At 43.3% G+C, this 19,324-nt stretch overlaps 2 protein-coding genes across 2 annotated transcripts; one reads left to right on the forward strand and one right to left on the reverse strand.

Annotated features, from left to right (window-relative positions):
• Positions 1–824: 824 nt before the first annotated feature.
• Positions 825–14,533, forward strand: LOC105277019 (nipped-B-like protein B). Its single transcript, XM_026968703.1, has 2 exons — positions 825–1,536; positions 2,328–14,533. The coding sequence occupies exon 2, from the start codon at positions 2,757–2,759 to the stop codon at positions 9,480–9,482; it is 6,726 nt and encodes a 2,241-aa protein (XP_026824504.1). The 5' UTR covers positions 825–1,536; positions 2,328–2,756; the 3' UTR covers positions 9,483–14,533.
• LOC105277021 (coiled-coil domain-containing protein 112) lies at positions 12,433–19,257 on the reverse strand. The gene is made up of 6 exons (XM_011335139.3): positions 18,184–19,257; positions 17,984–18,087; positions 17,587–17,850; positions 16,635–17,268; positions 16,224–16,445; positions 12,433–16,142 (listed from the first exon to the last, which is right to left on the reverse strand). Exons 1-6 carry the CDS (start codon positions 18,405–18,407, stop codon positions 16,082–16,084), a joined length of 1,509 nt encoding a protein of 502 aa, XP_011333441.1. The 5' UTR covers positions 18,408–19,257; the 3' UTR covers positions 12,433–16,081.
• Positions 19,258–19,324: the final 67 nt, after the last annotated feature.

Genomic DNA, 19,324 nt, shown 5'->3' on the forward strand with positions numbered 1-19,324 from the left:
CAAATATGAAGGAACAATCAGTAAATGATGCAACGCGAAATTAATTAGTAAGAATGTAGTTTCGGAATTTTTAAGGGGACGCTGGAGTTGCTAGTGAACTATTTTTTCACTATAGCGATGGTAATTGCAGTTTCGAAAATTCCCTTTATTACTTGTGCAGAATAAAAAATCCTTTTCCACAAATGAAGTATAGATAGAAAGAAAGCCCGCTCTACAGGACTTTATACTCAAAATGGAAAAAAGTTAAAAACTTGCATTTGCTTTTCTAACTTTTTTCCATTTTGAATATAAAGTCCTGTAGAGCGGACTTTCTTTCTATCTATACTTCATTTGTGGAAAAGGATTTTTTATTCTGCACAAGCAATAAAGAGAATTGTCGAAACTGCAATTACCATCGCTATAGTGAAAAAATAGTTCACTAGCAACTCCAGCTTCCCCTTAAGCCGCGGTCATAATACACGAATTTCTAGTTACACGCACACACATATTCGTGAATCATATAAGAGTACGACTGCTAACGTTCTAAATATTAAATAGAGAAATTATTAAGTATGCAGTAATTATTAAGTACTTAAGTTGCTTATAATGCCAAGTGTGCACAAATGTCAAGTTTTATGATGCAAGGATGATCACGGAGACATCCCGCATCTCGCGCGCGCGCTCGCGGGACTCGAAACGTTCGGTTAGCTGTTCTCATGCGGACGCGGCCAGACGGATCGGTCGGATCGCTGTGGTCGCGCGACGCCGCGTAGCGCCCCGCCGGTAATACCTGCGTCTGGCCCGAGCGATATCCCACTACGCCACTTCCGCTAACTCGCTGGTGAGCAAAATGGACGCCTTTGTGTCTGTTTTCTTCGCATTCCCACTATAAATACGGTTTACGGGGCGACGCAGCGCCTGTGACGCGGCGATGTTTGCGCGGCGCCGCGTGAAACGCGCGTGAAGTCAGTGTCGTGATCGCGAGCCGAGCCCGCGAGCCGCCGTGGCCGACGTGGAAACGCGTCCAACCAAGTAGGCCAACCGTAGTAGCCCGCGGATGACAATTGAGCGAGCATCGCCCGGACGACGGTGTTCCCGCGGTGAGTCCCGAGACGGGCCGCCGCCGCGCCAGCCGCCACGACGTGCCTGAGGATCCGCCGGCAGCCGCGGAACGACGCGCAGCGGCGAAACGGCGCCCGGCCTCCCGCCAAAAACCAGCCGCGGACAGCGGACCGAGCGCGATCGGCGACGTAAATAGTCCGGGGTAAGCCGAGTGACACGGAGCTGTCACGTCGCAGCCGCGTCGCGCATCCCCGTTGCCGCTGCGCCGTACGGCGACGTTGCCTCTCCGCAAACGGGTGATCATACGAATTCTCTCTGCTTGCTTGTCCGCCAGAAACTCCGACGTTCGTCGTCCACAGGAGGATCTCGTCCGTGGGGCTCCCCCCCACCCCCCTCCGCCCCCATCCCGTGTGTTGTTATATCGGCACTGATCGCTTCGAGGGTATGGTGCGGCGCGACGTATGATGCTGGATGGTGGATTTTTATGCAAAGAAGGTAAAAAAAGTGCGTTGTTCGACGTGATTGTGGTGATTGTTGGATGGCTGCTCGCTCGTGGATGAGAAATGGTGTTTGGAGTACAGTTGGCTGGATGGGTGAATGCTGCTGTGGTATCTCAATGTTATAGCTGGAAACCTGCACATGGGGCGCAACAGCTGACCATGTTAAATGTTTCTGTGCAAGAAAAATTGTTATTTTATTGCGTTATGTAACATATTTCATGGAAACTTAGTGACAGTTTTGTTTAAAAAAACTTGTCGATGGATGTACGTTGAGTGTTGTGAGTGAATGAAGTTGCGACTTGAAGAGTTGTGTCAGTACTGTATGAATATTGGAGGAATGCTTTGCAGTGTAGCGCACAAAATGCCTTTTTATTTACATTGAATATAATTAGAAATTAATTATTTTTTCAGATAACAGTTTTGAAAGATAAATTAACTCAGGTGTCTGTGACGTAATGTGTGATAAAATTTTGAAATGTTTTACGCTCTTTAGAAATATTTTATTAAATGTTGTTTAATGGTTATATTTAAAGCAGAATATTAAAATATGCATAGTGTCAGTATAAATAACACATTATCTCTAATAGTTTTAGGTTAGTTAGTCTTAATCTTATTTTAACGTGACATATATTATTTTCTTGATGTGACATTTGTTCAGTATTTAGTAATATAAATAATTTTTATCATCTTTTACATAAACATTTAACTGTTTAAGCAGCTATTTCATGTTATAATAAATATTCGTAAAAGAAATGAGATATTACACAGAACAAATTTCTGTTGCAGGACAACAAAGTATCGATAAACATGGATCGTTTGTCGGAAGACCCAAGAGCTTCATCGAAATTCGGCTGAAACTCTTATTCGCAACATGGGAACTTAAAAGAGACTTTGTTAAGTTCCCGATATTTGCCTTAGTGCTAGTGTCCTTCTGAGAAGATTAGAGACTATTCTGTTCAGCGGTGAAATATTTGTGTCGGTATGTCTTGAAATGCGTAGTGAGAAAATTTTCACCATGATTTATTTAAACGTTTGTGGAGACAGTGCATTTAGACACGTTCCATTGATTTACGATTATCACATATGATGAACAAGTACTCGTAGTATGCCTGTGTAGTGCTCGACGCATTGTCTTGTCCCACGAACCTTACGTGACTAGGAAGCTTGCGAACACTGGAAATTGATTTCGATTCTCTTTCTTTTGTCCAGGCTGTAATGCCAGAACAAATCAAACTCAAAATGAATGGGGTTGTACCGAGTGTGCCAATCACTACCCTCGCTGGTATTGCGAGTCTCACTGATTTGTTACCCGAAATGCCCCTACCAACTCCACTGCCACAGACTCTCACTAATAAATCGCTGCTGTTCCATCCACGAGTGGCGGAGGAGGCGCAGATATTGCTAAGCGTTCGCGACGAGAATCTCGTGCCGCAGTTAATAATGTCTTTGTCACAGACCTCGTCGGATCATATTGAATTGAAGGACAATTATGCGAATACCGAGCAGTCGCTGGAGAACGAGCAGAACACGCCGGAGCTGCTCAAGGCGATCTTACAGATAAATCCCCACGTATTCAGGGGACCGCAACACAATTCACCCAGGAACTGGACTCAAGGTGCGCCTATGCTGCACGCGAATCAGTCGCCAGCGAGCTACGGTCGCTTCTCGCCGTCGTACTCGAGTTCGTCGGGCTCCAGGCAGACGCCGCAAGGTAGCCCTGCTCCTCCCGCGGCGGCCAGGTCCGTGCTCCCGCCGCCGGTGGCTAGCAACATCGCTCATGCCCAACATCCGCGTATGCCGATCACTCCGCAGAATCACACGGACATCTCGCAGATGTCCCCCTTCGCTGTGCCTTCTCCGTCGCCCAGAGGCAACGTTATGACCGAACAAACGAGAACGTTGACGACGCCCCAGCATATGCAGGAGGACGCGAACTGTATAAACCCTCTGTCCAACGTTGCTCTTCAACCGAACATGTACTCGCCGGCCCACATGAGCTCGCCCAACGCGCCGCTGACGTCTCTCGGCAACGTGACGCCTCAGCACCACAACATGGCTGGTATGACGCCGCAACACAACATGCACATGACGTCCCCGATGCGCACCAATATGCCGCTGCAACAGCAACATCCGGTCATAGGTATGCCGCAGAATCTTTACGATCCCATGATGAATCAGCAAGTGCATCATGCGTTAGGGAGCGCTCAGCCCTTGAACATCGAGAGCGCGATGCAAGAAAACCAACAGTTTCTCCTCGATCCTGTTACTGGCCTTCCCGATATCGATTTGCCGATAGAGAACATTGTCGCAAAGCAAGCCGTGGAACATGCGGTGCAACACTTATTGCCGGCCCCCCAAACCACGTCCTACCCGAATATACACGCCACTGACATGGTTAACGCTTTGGATCCGACTGCAATTAGTGTTGCTCCCAACATGCAGCATCAGCAAAACAATAATTCGGACAGAAGTATGAAACTTCCTGGCACGACGTTGACGGAAAAGCTGAAGGAGCCCGTGGTCATGCTAAACAGATTATCGTTGGCAGACCAGGCGCTTATGCAGAAGAGTCTGGCCGCGTTCGCGGAGAAATCGCCGAGTCGCGCTGCGAAGATGGGTATCTCGAATCGCGACGACATGTCGAAGACCGATTCGGAGAGCGAGGAGGAGATCGGCAAGAATAACAAGTACTTCAAGGCGCGCGCGAAGGAGCGGCAGGTGCAACGGGAGAAGGAGAGGGCGGAGCGACGGAAGAGCGAGGATAAGACCCGCAGACGGAAAAGGATAACGGATGATGACGAAGAGGACGACAAGCGGGACACGCCTACGAAGCCAAAAATACGCAAGATCGAGAAGAAGCTAGTGCCTGTGTTAGCGAAGCTCAGCGTAGAAGAGTTGATGGAGACCAATACGTATCAGCGATTCAACTCTACCATAGAGACGATTTTCGAGAATACCGAAGACGCCACAGCGAACGCCGATCTGGAAGACGACGGTGACGTGTCACCGGAGATGCTTATACCCAAGTATCAGCTGCACGATCTGTGTACGGAAGCGGCCAAGCTTAAAACGCTCGGCGCTATGGAGTCGATACCGACAGATCGCTTGGTGAGACTGCTGAACATTCTGGAGAAGAATATACGAGACGGTGCGAGGGTCTCGCCGCTCGTGGATCCGGACGATGACGTCGAGGAAGGACGATTGTGGATGCAATTGGCGATGGAACGAGTACAGCGTGCCGTGGACGCGTCGCTGATCGCTCTGCACATTATGACCTCCAGCAATATGCCGAAGACCGTCTACTTGGAGGACGTGATCGACCGGATAGTACTTTTTATGAAATTTCAGTTGCAGAACACGATCTATCCCTCTTTCGATCCCGTTTATAAGATAGATACGAAGAACAAGACTAACAATTATAATTCTAGCGGACGCAAGAAGCGAGGCCATATGAAGGAGGTGCGCGAGAAGAGCATTCTGCAGGTTTACAACAAGATGCACGAGCTGGTGGGTCTTCTGGCCGAACTGTTGAACATACAGGTTTTAACGGACACGAGTGTTCTGCACGCATCGTCGTTGGGCGTTGCGCCATTCTTCGTCGAGTCGGTAAGCGACCTTCAATTGAGCGCGTTGAAACTCGTCACCGTAATATTCACCAAGTACGAGAAACACAGGAGACTACTGTTGGACGATATTCTGGCGTCCATAGCGAGACTCCCGAGCAGTAAAAGGAGCTTACGCACGTACAGGCTCAATTCTGAGGATCACATACAGATGCTAACCGCGTTGGTTTTACAGCTCATCCAATGTGTGGTAGTCCTGTCCGACACTAAATCGAAGGAGGATGACGAAAAGAAGCCCAGTCACATCGACGCCGATGTTTTTATCATAAACAGATACGAGACCGCAACCAGAATCGCTGGCAATTTTTTAACGGTATTTCTCAATAAGTGCGGCAGCAAGGGCGAGGAGATCGATTACAGACCTCTGTTCGAAAATTTCGTGCAAGATTTACTGGCGACGGTGAACAAACCCGAATGGCCCGCCGCCGAGTTGCTCTTGAGCCTTCTTGGAAATCTGCTGGTAGGACACTTTTCCAACAAAAGCTCCGACATGTCGCTTCGAGTAGCGTCCATCGATTATCTTGGCGTGGTAGCAGCCAGACTACGCAAGGACGCGGTGAGTTCGCAGTGCAAATTGTCGACCATTGACCAGATCATACGGGATATCAAGCTCGAGCAGCAAAAGGATTCGGATTACGATCAGATAAAAGACAAGGAGATCCCGGGACTGAACGAGGATGAGGAGAGGACGGTATTCTTGCAGAAAGTACTTCTGGATTATCTGGCTGTCAACGGGACGAAGGATTCGGCTCTCGGATACGCGCGCCACTTTTATCTGGCGCAATGGTACCGGGACTGCACGCTCGAAAAATCTCGAGTGGGCCAGTCGAAAAACAGTCCGAGCAAGAAGATACAGAAGAAACGCGCGAAGAAGAAGAACCGGCATCACAGTAGCGACCAGGATACCGAGTCCGAACTAGAGGAGCAAGACGCGGACGAAAACGACAATAATGAGCAGAAGAATTCGGAAGCTTACCGGATCATCGAGGAGAAGAAAAAGTATATTGTCAGTAGAATAAGGCCGTGTAGCACGGGAACCAAGCCGGATATCTTGCAGACGTACATCGACTATAATTCCGCGGAGCTGATCTCGCAGTACCTCGCATCCAAGAGACCGTTCTCGCAGAGTTTCGATAGGTACCTCAAGCAGATTCTTCACGTATTGACGGAATCGTCGATCGCCATCAGAACCAAGGCCATGAAATGCCTCACGATGATCGTCGAGGCCGATCCGAGCGTCCTGGCGCGGGTGGACATGCAGTTAGGCGTGAAGCACTCGTTCCTCGATCATTCGACGTCCGTACGAGAAGCGGCGGTTGATTTGGTGGGTAAATTCGTCCTGAGCAGGCCAGAGCTGATCGACAAATATTACGACATGCTTTTGGCCAGAATTCTAGATACTGGTGTGAGCGTGCGTAAACGCGTCATCAAGATTCTCAAAGATATTTGTATGGAGTGCCCGAATTTCCCCAAGATTCCCGAGATATGCGTGAAAATGATAAGGAGGGTGAACGACGAGGAGGGCATCCGCAAGCTTGTCATGGAGGTTTTTCAAAATATGTGGTTTACCCCGGTGAGAGAGCGACCCACCGTTGACTCCGAATCGTTGTTACGAAAGGTGATGAACATCACAGACGTCGTGGCGGCGAGCAAGGACATGGGGCTCGAGTGGTTCGAGCAACTTTTGGTGAGTCTGTTTAAGCCGAAAGAAGACAAGGACGACAGCACGAAGATGCAAACGGAGCCGCCACGGGCGTTGCTGACAGCGTGTAAGCAGATCGTCGACTGTCTAATTGAGAATGTACTGCGGCTAGAGGAGACGAATCTGGAAGACTCGGAAAAATCGGGGAAAAAGGGCTCCTCACAGAGACTGGTCGCATGCCTGACGACGCTCTATCTGTTTGCGAAAATCCGGCCGCGGCTGCTAGTTAATCACGCGATCACTCTGCAACCTTATCTGAGCTTGAAATGTCAGACGCAGGGTGATTATCAGATTATCAGCAGCGTCGCTCATACGCTCGAGTTGGTGGTACCTCTGATGGAACATCCCAGCGAAACTTTTTTAGCACAACTGGAAGAGGACTCGGTGAAACTGATCTTGCAACACGACAGGTCTGTCGTTGCAAGCTGTCTATCATGCTTGGGCTCCATAGTTAATAACGTGACGCGGAATTTCAAGCTAATACGAGATTGTTTCAAAAAATACTATGGACACTTGACGGAGTACAAATCGTTCTACGAGAAGGATCCAACAAATCCCATGCTGTTGAAATGCCGACCCTTTTTCCGGCGAGCGCTGTTCACGGTTGGTTTGCTGCTGCGCCACTTCAATTTCATGGATCCGGAGGTGATAGAAGGCCTGGCGGACAACATCAAGGATCAGGTTTTCGAGACACTTAACTACTTTGTTCATCTGGATAACGTTGATATACAAAACTTTACCTTGTCAGCCATTGGTTCGCTCTGCATTCGACACTACGAGTTCATGATGCTGCCGGAACTCAAAGAGCTGTATCATCATTTACTCACGTCGGAGCACGCGCTGGTTCACATGAGAATTCAAGTGCTCAACAACATCGAACTATATCTGCAAGAAGAGGAGAAGCGGATGATCAAGCAAGATCTTGAGTGGGCGAAGTTGTCGAAGCAGGAGAATCTAAAGGAGATGGGTGACGTGTCGTCAGGAATGGCGAGTACAGTTATCCAGCTGTACATCAAAGAGATCCTCGAGTCCTTTCTACACGCGAACATAAACGTGCGGCACGCCGCTCTCAAGGTCATCCAACTGATCCTGGCGCAGGGTCTGGTGCATCCCGTCCAGATAGTACCATATTTGATCTGCATGAGCACCGACTGCGAGAAGATGGTGAGCCACAGCGCTGACAAACAACTGCAAGACATCGAGAAGAAATATCCCGGCTTCATTCACATGAAGTCGCAGTTTGGCATCAAGCTAAGCTACCGGCTGCAGAAGATCCTGCAGAATGATATCACGGTGAGAGGTATGCGAAAGAAGGATGGCGAGTTCCCGAGCGCGCTCAACGGCTTTCTTTACACGATCCTGCGCAACACGAAGCAACAGAGGCGAGCGATCGTGCTGTCCTTTCTCAAGCACTTTGACGAGTCAGCCAAGACCAGCCTGTCGCAGATGCTGTACTTGGCGGATAATCTCGCTTACTTCACATATCAGGTGCAGGACGAGCCGCTCTTCATAATCCATCATATCGACATTATCATCTCGTTGTCCGGCACGAATCTGGTGCAATCCTTCAAGGAGGCTTTGCTGCCTAAAGAAGGCAGCGCGCAATCGCATTCACAGTCTGCACAACCCGGACACTCGTCGGGGCAAATGGCAACGACAACGACGGGCCCGGACGGGCAACCGAGGTCGGATCACCTGCTCACAACTCTGGAAGATGAGGAGGATGACGAAGAGGACGAGGAAGCACTTTTGACGAGATTACCAGGCAACACCACTCTGCTCAGAGAATACATCACCGCCAGCCAAGGCTTCCTACTTCTCTTGACACTCCGGCAGCACCTCAAGGACCTTTACGGCTTTTCGGACGCGAAGATCGGACAGTACTCGCCGTCAGAAGGGGCCAAGGTTTACGAGAAGGCAGTGAACCGCAAGAATAATTTGCATTTTGAACCCAAGGCTACGCTGCAGAGGCTGCGGGAGGGCGCTAGCGACTCCAATCAGACGTTGGACGCGAACGGTAGAAAGAAGCTCGTGAAGGAGTACCTGGACTTCAAACAGCTCATGCTCAAGTTCGATCCCGAAGAGCCGGACGACGACGGCGGCAACGATGCAACCGGCGCTGACACCAGTGGTGGTAGCGGTAAGCAGCACGGCGCGGGGAATCCGCAAACCACGAGGATACCGCCGCATCCCGAGACGAACGTTAGCAGGATGCTGCCGGGTGGCACCATGATTGTCCCAGGGGAGGGTGTACCTCTGGCCGCCATGAGCGGTCAACAGTTTCAGTTACCGCCGCAACCGAATTTGAACGTTGCTCCGATCGAGCACCCGAACAACTCGATGAACTCGCTGCCGATGACGGCGACGGCGACGGCAGCGGCCGCAGCGGCGATGGCCGCAGTGATGCCGACGATGCCAATGCCGATGCCGACGACGACGCCGCGAGTGCCCAAGCTGACGATACACGCCCATCCGGACACGAGGGACTCGCACCGCAAGCACCGCGCGCACAAGGCGGACAAGTCCGTGAGGAAGCACAAGAAGAAGAAAAGGAGAAGAATCTCCGACAGCAGCGACAGCGGCGAGGACTACAGTGATCCTGACTTCCTTGTGTGAGTGCGGTGGTATATCTTGTCCTGTGTGTACATATACATGTTCGTGATGATGGTGTATGCGTGTGGTCCACCGGCTGGAATGATTCTCGTTCCATGCACGAAGCTCGGGACGCTGCATCAGCGCAATGACCCCTGTCCCCCGTCCCCCGAAAACGATTCTCTTCCCCTGTCCTTCGAAATAGTATGTTGCGACTTCGAAGATGGTTCGACGGACCGTTTCGGGTCGAAAAACTACATAGAGACTATAATAGTAATGTGGAAATGCGTGCGAACAGGAGAGAAAGAGAGATCTTCGATAGGAATGATACACGGAGGTTTTTAAGTGCGATCGAACGTTGAGTTAGGATTAGAGTGTTGTTGGTCAAAACGGCGGGCGTTTGTGAGGTTTATCGATCCGCCATGCCGTTGTTAGCGAGATTGGTTTGTTAAATAAAATTTCGGTTCGAGAAGTTGGTTCGTCAAGATGATTTCCTTTGCTTCTGTCCTGTCTTCCGAGCCTCCGGGAAAAGACAATGCTTCCGGATAATTATCGGGAGCCACCCGTTACGATTCCGAAATGGCACAGAAGACGAGGAATTCAAAGATGCAACGGACCAACTTTCTCGAGAGAAAGTCTCAAGTACAATAAATTACGCTCGAACAAAATTTATCTCTAAATAATGTCATGCAGTGACATGACCGGATTATTGATTGATTCTCTTTCACAGATTTAAGAAACAACATATAGTTTGATCGATATCGATACAATTTGTTGTTTCTTTTATTCATTGTTTCAAGACCGAATTTGGAACAAGTAAACATTGCTTATTTCGATAATGCTCTATTTTATGAAAATTTAATAAGAAAGTACATTTACATACTCACAGTAAAAAAATTTGAAATTATTTGTTTTTAGTGATTTTTGGAGTTCAAATTTACGCTCTGCAAAGAATATTCTCACAAATATTAAACATTTGTAATAACATCAAGTTTTGTCATCAAAAGATAATAAAATAAATTGCTATGTTAAGATGCAACAACAAATTTGATAGAAGGATATATTTAAATGTTCTTATAGTATTTACTATTGTCTAATAGTAATTTAATAAAAGATTATTTAGAATCAAAAGTTTATAAAAATTTGTAAAGTTTATTATAAAAATTTTTTACTTTTCGAGATCTTTTAATTTCAATATTTGTCTATATTATTTATTAACTTTACTTATTGACTTTATTCACTTTCTTAAGAAAATTAACTTTTGAATTATAATTTAATTTTCTAGATTACGTGAGTAATTCAAGGAAAAAATCTTACGTGTACATTTCGAAGTTTCAATGTTAAAATCAGTATTATCGACATAAGCACTAATTGCTAAGCTTTCAAAGAGCAAATTACACCAAATTTAACAAACAATACGAACAGAACTTCGATGGAGGGCGGACCTGTATAGACCTTCCCCCGCAGTGTGTATAATAATAGAAGTGTGTAGCAGAACGCATTGCCTATGCATTATAAGAAACGTTGTTTGTAATATCTGTACATAAAAATCTTCAAGTAAAGTATCTTATTTTCTTACAAACTATATAGCGGTGACATTTACGAAGAATACTTAAGATTTTGTTGTAATATTAAGTATTTATTCAGGATTCATGTTGTGTCCCAATATAGTTTGCTTTACGCACTCACTCGTCCTTGGTGTACGAAACGGCGAAAACAGAAAAAAAAAGAGAAGAACAAACAAAAGTATCGTTTTTATACAAGCTTATAGAGATAAAGAAATAGTGGCGTGCTCTCGACGAAAGCGAAAAACGGGACCTCCCATTGGCTTAAAATGACTGAAATGCGGGAAAAACTCACGATAGATGCGAAATATTTGAAGAATGCATTCTCAAATTTGGGACTGTTATATCTTTTATAGAATTTTTAGTTAAAATTGTCTATATAAGATTCGTCTATTCTAAATAAGAAAGTTATATAGCTTTCTGAGATAATAGATTTGGATATTGGAATTCAAAAGAGCCAAGAAAGTTGTCTAAAAATGAGTAGGACGCATTATCTGATATTTCTATTGAAAACCGTCTATTGAATTCAATATGAAGAAACACTAAAAATAATGAAAAGATTGGCAGCTTTTTATAAAACTAATTTTTATTGTTTTCTTCAGAAAATTTGCAAACAAATCCAACTTTGAGATCGCATTCTTCGTTCTCGTTTCCGTTTCCATTACAGTCGTTGCTACTTCCGAGGAGGAATGCAATAAGTTGTCGGACAATGTGCGGACAAGAGAAACACCTTTTTCCTTATCGTGCCTGAAAATCCAAGCGTCATCGACTAGATTCCAAGGGCAGCTGCGATTTCAAAAAATCGCGAGAAAGGGATTGCGACTGTGTATTTTTTCCATCACAATTAATGGTTTTTATACATTTATAATTCACGAAATGCGTACGCAGGGCACGATAAAAAAGAAACGAGACACAGTGTCGCGTTCTTTCTCGGATGCGCGAAATGGACCATGTCCCTCCCTCTCCCCCAACTGAATCAAACTCGAACACCACTTAGATGTATTCGTCCACCGGAACTTCAAAATACCGGATGTGTATCGAGACTAGTCGTGATTTATCATATCTTATAGGTCGCTAGTGCGTGCTTAAGTGCGTGCAGTCTCTTCGGCTTGGAAACGGAGACGATGATTCGATCAAACGAACGCTTCCGTTCTTGTGCCGCGCTTGTTTGCGTTCTCGCTGCAAATTCTTTTACTTTAACCTCATCAATTATTATATCCATTTTTTGATAGCTTTATTTCTTGCAAAATACAATAACAAGAGAAAAACAAATCCATCAAAGAGAAAGATCATCAAAGCTTTATATCAAAATTTACTTTGTTTTATTCAATTAATATGTCAATTTTTTGGAGCAGGAAGATTACAGATTTTATACACGTATACATAGCTATTATTGAATTTACTTACAATTTTCGTTGGACGCAATTCGCGAGCTTCTCCTGTGATTTCTCGTAGAGAAAATATTGTTGGTTGCGTTTGTATGATCATTTGACACGGCAATTATATTCATTTATATTCGATCACAAAAAATTATGCGCAAATCTTCGCACTGCGCGGCTTCGATAAGTTTATTAATTGAACACAAAGTTTAGAAGGTACGTTTTCTCTTAACACCCTTGGTTTACTATTAAACTCGCGCTTTTTTCGAAGATGTATATCCATCTATATCACGTCAATAAATCTGGCAGTAAAAACTTGCACGAGAGCGAGAGAGAATTCATTCGTCTAGTTTTAAGTATACGCGCCGAAGCACACGTGGAAATTTAATCCCGGAGTATGTATATGTATATACACACATATATTTTTTTCTGAGTAAAAGTTTCCAGAAAACTTTGGCATAAGTAAAATGAATTATTTTCTACGTAAATGATAAGTGAGAAAAACTCTCGATTTATTTTTTTTACGGACAACCGTATTATTTTTGCGAGAGAAACGTTTGTGGGATTGCGTTGTGCAACGAGTTCTGGCCACTTGCGCGTTTCTGACGTTTAGATTAGTGAAATTCAGTTGTTAATAAGTGTTATCGATGATCCCGTCGAAAGAGAAAATCATCAGTCTCGTTCTAAGACGAATTCGAGATACCGTGAAAACTCGATACAGAAGACTGCAAGATAGCACACCAGATTTTTACGAGCGACTACTATCGGATCCGAGAAAAGGCAAAATGCGAATAGCGTTAGCGTTTAGTGATCGCGTCGTGCGTTATCGCAAGCGACGTGCGCGAATCTCGCACAAAATCGTCATGTAAAATCCTCTCGATCGCAAAGAGTCAACACAGTTTGATTTCGTGCGCGCGTTTCTCTCGTTGCTTCTAATTATTCGCGACTTTCGTCGTACGTTAATTTCCTGTATCGCAAAATTGCAATTTCCGAGCGTTGCTTATCTGGGGAAACTTTTGGTGGACAATAAAACGCGGAAGTTTGTATCAACTTTGAAGTCTTCGGAGTACCTCTCATTAGTAGCATTCTATTAATTTTTCGATGTACCATAATAAAATAATTTTATAAATTGATTTTCCCCTCCCCCATTGCTATTTTTATTATTATTTATCAATCAGCTTTCTATACTTTGGCGCGAGAGGCTTGATCGCGGAGAAAAACTTTCTTCTTGCAATTGCAAAACACGTAATGTGATCAATGATACGTGCACGGTGTAACTTTGCAACTGCTTTGTTTAAACGCGATATAGTTACACGATGCGACCCGTGAGATCTCACTTTCGAATTTGTACCGTCCCCGGAAGTGTGCAATGCTAGAATTTAAGCGAGGACTGTTTCTCGACGTACAGTTTTCTCTTTTCCGGGAAAAGTTCACTAAAATAAGCAAAAATAATTTGTTAATTAAATTCTCATTGATTATAGCCGATAAATATAATCAACACGCGAAGCGTGTTCCTTACGAGGGGGTATTATTATTCGATACTTTTAGTATTTTTAAATTCCATATTATATCATTATAATTTTATATAAATCTATTCAATGTATTCGTGTATGTATTTAATGTGTTCGGAAATACTTTTGAAAAACTTGAAGAAATATTTCTGAAACTAGTGATTTGATCAAATCTGCATCTCGAACAAAATTGAAATTTATTCATGGGAGAAAAGAAAATGACAAATATATTTCACTTTATAATAATCATTAGACGATTTCTGAATTGCGCACATTATTAATTAAAGAGCATCAGCGATTAGTTTTACGTTTTTCTGTGTTTTTACGTTTATGTAAATGATAAAAATTGAAATTCTTTCTAGAGAGAATTGAAATAAAAGGATATAAACAAAGTTAAAAATATTTAAAAGCGAAAGCTGTACGGTCTCGTACAGCCTTTGGTAGCAAGAAAGTTGTCTCCGACGTCAGCCTCTTTTGTAATATTATTGTTACGAGAATTTCGAGAAAGTCCCTTTTTCCTAAGACTAAACTAAAACGTAACGATAGCTGCGATTATACATATGCAATTATATCTGTAAATAATTCACGAATGTAAAGATTCTAATAAAATTTATCAATAACTCATGCGTTCTCCAAACCCTCTCAGAAAAGTTTCTCTACTGCGCCGAGAGCTTTTTTTTACATGATTTTGCGTGAATGCAATCTGATTAACTTAGGCACTTTGTTTGCCTGCAAGAAGTCTATCTTTATTTTATCACTATACGTAATTCGCGAATATATTCTGCTCAAAAATTCTCTCGCAAGGCGTCTCTTCAAAAGAATGTCACGCGAATCTGTTCGATGGAAATAATTTTCTAGTCGTAACGTCAATATTGCAATTATTATTTCGATATTGAAATTTTTATTTAAGGAGAAACGCATCGTTGTGTAAGCTGAATGTATTGAGAAGAACCGCTCACTCGGGGGACGGGTGTTTTCATTAATTGAGACAAGAATATTAAGAGAACAACGTGTATTATCGTATTATATAAAATTGTAAAATCGGCAGTTACACGTGGACTTTATCGTTGACTAAGCAAACAAATGTTGGTACTGCGCTACATGAAAAGTGCGGGAGACTCTGCTGTACAAATGTTCACATGTACATACTTATCGTCTGGTTTTCGAATAAGTTAGTAATAAAGAACTAGCGGCTGCACCGAGTGACGTCTTTCGAGACGAAGAGTGTGAGTGAAAGAAAGTGTGCGTGAAACACGATTTATCGCGCTCGTTGTGTAATAAATCTCTAGGCGATATGCATTATAAATTCTAAAAGTAATTATATTTCTACGTATATATATATATATATATGAATATAAATATAAATATATATATAAAATTAATTAAAAGAGAGACAGAAATACGAAGAAAAAGAGTTAATAAGAACTTTGTGCGTAAGTACTCCCACAAAGGATGAGAAGTGTCTAAGTGTGTATGGCGCCGTGTAAGATTACGATGTGTAAACAAATATAGTATATAATTAGTAATAGTAATAATTAATAAGAAGAAAGTTGAGAGTGCAGTGACCCTGGCAGGTCGACCGGCTATCATACTCGGCGCTATACGAGACACACTTGTACTATAGCATTATATATATTGCATCACCTATGTTTTTGTATTTGGTAATCCAAACGAAAGAATATCGAGAATTACAAACAGAAAAATTAATATAGAAAGTATATTATAAATATATATGTGCATTTGTGTGTATATATATATATATATGTATGCATACACATATATATACACATATATACATATATATATTTGAGTAATACCGCAGAGGGGGGTTGAAATTATCCGAGACAACGCCGCTAATTACCGCCGATAAGTTTTGTCCTTTTCTCTCTTGTACATTTTCGTCTTTCTTTCTTCCCGAGAATAAATAAAAGTACCGAAAGATAAGACGATTTATATAATATAATTATAAAGCCGAGTAAGTGCGAGGCGGGAGGCTGTCCCGGATAAATTCAACACTCACTTACTCATAACTTATTATGTACATCGTCTGAAAGAAACAAAAAGGTACGTTCGTAAAGAAAAATAAATATAAGCATATATCAATGCATCGTATTTTTATGTTTCCCACTTTGTCATTTTAGGAAATTGTCTGAAGGATGAATATCGATTTAAAAGAAGGCCAAGACATCTCTGATCTCCGTCGATTCTTGGTTTCTCCACTGAACGTATCTAAAAAAAGTACAAGACTTATATTTTTTGAGAATATGCCAAACACGCATATATATAAATATTTTTTCTCATAAAACGTACAAACGAGGAACGTCCTTAATGTATTGCAGCTTTTTTGGCTCCTTTGCGTTGCGATCTTGCCTTTTGCATCTCTCTGTCCATACCTTGGTCGAATTCATCAAAGTCGAGTAATCTCTCCTTGCTACTTGCGATTTTACCATTTTTGTTGTTCGATTTCTAGCCGGCTTCCGCAATCTTTCTATTAAATTTTTCCTTTTGTTTGTGTATTCTTCGTCTTGCTTCCTACCGGTACCATCAAGACATGTAGAATTATTTATAAAATCCGATATAACATAAGTAAAATTTTTATTACGAGATCATTTAGAGATTATTTATTAAAATATCAAAATTTTTCACTAAACTTACAATCATATAAAGATGTAAATTATTGCATCAAATTCTTTGTACAATTTCGAAATCATCTGATATTACCTGAAGGCTGTCATCAACATCGGATTGTATTTTGGTCTCGAGACGTTCTCCGAAATTTTGGAAGAGCTTTCCACCAATTTTTTTTCTCGATATTCCACCAAAGCTTCTTGAATTCTCTTAAATCTTTCTGTCTTGCGTTTTTCCTCTGCGGCAAGTTTTGATTCCGACAAAATCCTCGCTTGCTCCTCGTCCATCCATCGTTTATTCTCTTTCTCCATTCTCCACCGTCTTATTAATTCTTTCTTCCGATTCGCAGAATCGTCAATGGTATCCTCAGTCTTTTTTATATCTTTCTTACGGTTGTCCGTTACGCGAGAAACTTTTTCTGCGATATTAGAGTTCACTTTTTCCCGTGGAGAAGCTCCTTCCAAAATGTCGATCATCATTTCCCCCTCGCGAGCCTTCTTGATCTTTTCCGTTTCTTTCTGCTTGCGCCATTCTCTGATAGTCGATCGCTGCTTCTCACGCAGATCCAGGTAAACCTTGTACCAAGCCTCGTGGTTCACTATGGTCTCCGCTGTTAGATCCAGACACTTGGTTTGAACAGCAGCCACGAGAGCAGGGATGTTGTCGCATTTCGTTCGCATCTTCAGGAACAGCAGGTGATCCTCGTCGCTCCAGTTATTAGTGTGGCCTGCAAGGTGCGTAATCTTTGGCACTCTGTGTCTGCGTGCACAAACAACCGGCAAAATTTACTTTATTTTGAATAAAAAAATCGTAATAGCGGAGAGACTTGATAAATGTACGCGAAATTAAGGTTTAAGTCTAATTAAAGGCATGTAATTTATATTACCGCTTCAGTTGTTTAATCCAGGTAATTAATATTAATTTTTGATTAAAGAACGTGGTCATTTGCACGCGTACAAACGTGTATTATAAAGTAACGTGTCCTCCTCTCGTTACATTCTTTGACGCGTTACATTTATGCACAGGCGAATGCTAACGCGAATACCTGTTTTAGCAATTAACGCATGGAAGTCCTGGATCTCCTTGTAATCATGGCGCCTTTTATTTTCCATGCTGGAAGACGCGGCGGACGTCGGTTTGCCGACGCTACCGGTTGCACTCTCATACTTATGCAGATTCGATTCAAATTCGCGTAAATCAGATTCGAGCGCTGTTTGCTCCTGCGACAAAGTCTGCAGCTGGCAGGACTCCTTGAAGTCCCGAATTTTTTGCGACAATCTCATCAGCCGCTGCTTGTACGCGTTCGTGTCTACGGACAACGTGTCCATTCGCTTTTAATAACGACTCTTAATTGCAAGACGCCCACGAATTGGACTCTTAAATAAATATTTAGTACCGAGATGTTATCAATGTATTATATATAAATTAATCTAAAAGTTCACCCAAGTTCCGGATATTTTCGGGACAATCCATGACGGATTTCACCGAGCGGACCTCTTCAATGATTTCCTTCAAAAATGTCTTCGTGCTATCCAGAACAATCTGCCTTCAATTAAGAAGATCCTGAAGTTAAACTTCTCTAACGATACTGAGCGAACTCGATGCGATCTAAAATTGACTAATTGGTTCTCGTTAGCTGTACCTGTTTTTCGCCACGTCACTCATGTTATGCAAAACGGGTCGTAGAACTTCTGCTTCCAGTTTCACGTTCTCCATCGAGTTAACAAGATTCTTCTCCATCAAGTACTCTTGCTGCTTCAGCTTCAGCAGGGACTTCCTGCACTTCATATTCTCAGCGCTATGCACTTTCCCACACAACGGGACTCGCCTTTCTTTCTTATCTCCCTCGCGAACAATTCCACTCATTATCACACACGCAGCTGCGATGGCAATTATTGTGCTATGAATTGTATGAACTATTGCTATGTGAATAATGAATAAATCTAGAATTTCCTATTCGCAGACGCGTCGTCGCCGCATGGGTAACTAAGACTACCGCTAGAGTTTGTGTCCTGGTTTAAAGTTTTACACGTGGGTTTCCATAGTAATTTGCCGTAATTGTTTCCCTTCTGGGACAAATGCACCTGCTAGTCGCGAGTGGGACCAATCCGCATGCAGTTATACGAACCGCATGGAGCAGAGGGGAAGTAAAACTTCTTTCTTTCATTTATAAATATTTTATTAGTAAAACTGCAGAGATACGCATAATTTTATTTTAAATTTTCGATTCTTTTTACGCAAAACTTGTTATTCCATTAGTCTTTATAATACACATAGTCAGGCAAAAAAGTTACCCAGAGTTACCCGAAGTCGATTAAAGTCGTTGCAGCGGTACTCTTTTATAAACGCACGTTTATCGACAGCTGCATGTGCAAATAAAGATCCGCAGATTTTCGTCGCTAATTAACAATGCAATACAAAACGCATCAGTTCTTTCTTGTAATAAAAAGTAATCCGCCGAAACACGCGTGTCTGGGCATTGTTATAAACAATACACAGAGTCGCGAGAAGAGCAACAAACGTACATTATTTCCCGCGTTTCAGGAAAAATAAAAACATTTATTTGAATGATTTCGCGCGCGTGCAAGCGACCTCTCCCTGCAGCAGATTTGCAAAACGTTATAACGAGCTTGAACCTCATCGAGAACAAGAAGGAAGGACAGTCCGTTGATATATACGGTCGGTGTTCCGAAACGACCGCGTCGGCAATATCGCCTCTGAGCGTCCTCCACTCTCTAGTGACCCCTCGCGGTGCGGATCAATCGCGACCTCCCCTTCCCACC

This window comes from Ooceraea biroi, chromosome 3 (assembly GCF_003672135.1).
Source record: "Ooceraea biroi isolate clonal line C1 chromosome 3, Obir_v5.4, whole genome shotgun sequence".
Taxonomy (NCBI): domain Eukaryota; kingdom Metazoa; phylum Arthropoda; class Insecta; order Hymenoptera; family Formicidae; genus Ooceraea; species Ooceraea biroi.

Bases quoted from the DNA above. Each gene is read 5' to 3' on its own strand.
- LOC105277019 (XM_026968703.1), top strand. From the start codon at position 2,757: ATGCCAGAACAAATCAAACTCAAAATGAATGGGGTTGTACCGAGTGTG.
- LOC105277021 (XM_011335139.3), bottom strand. From the start codon at position 18,407: ATGAGTGGAATTGTTCGCGAGGGAGATAAGAAAGAAAGGCGAGTCCCG. The intron at 18,088-18,183 runs GTACAGCTAACG...TCTTAATTGAAG, and splicing joins AGTGACGTGGCGAAAAACAG to GCAGATTGTTCTGGATAGCA. The intron at 17,851-17,983 runs GTGAACTTTTAG...CGTTGTCCGTAG, and splicing joins CGAAAATATCCGGAACTTGG to ACACGAACGCGTACAAGCAG.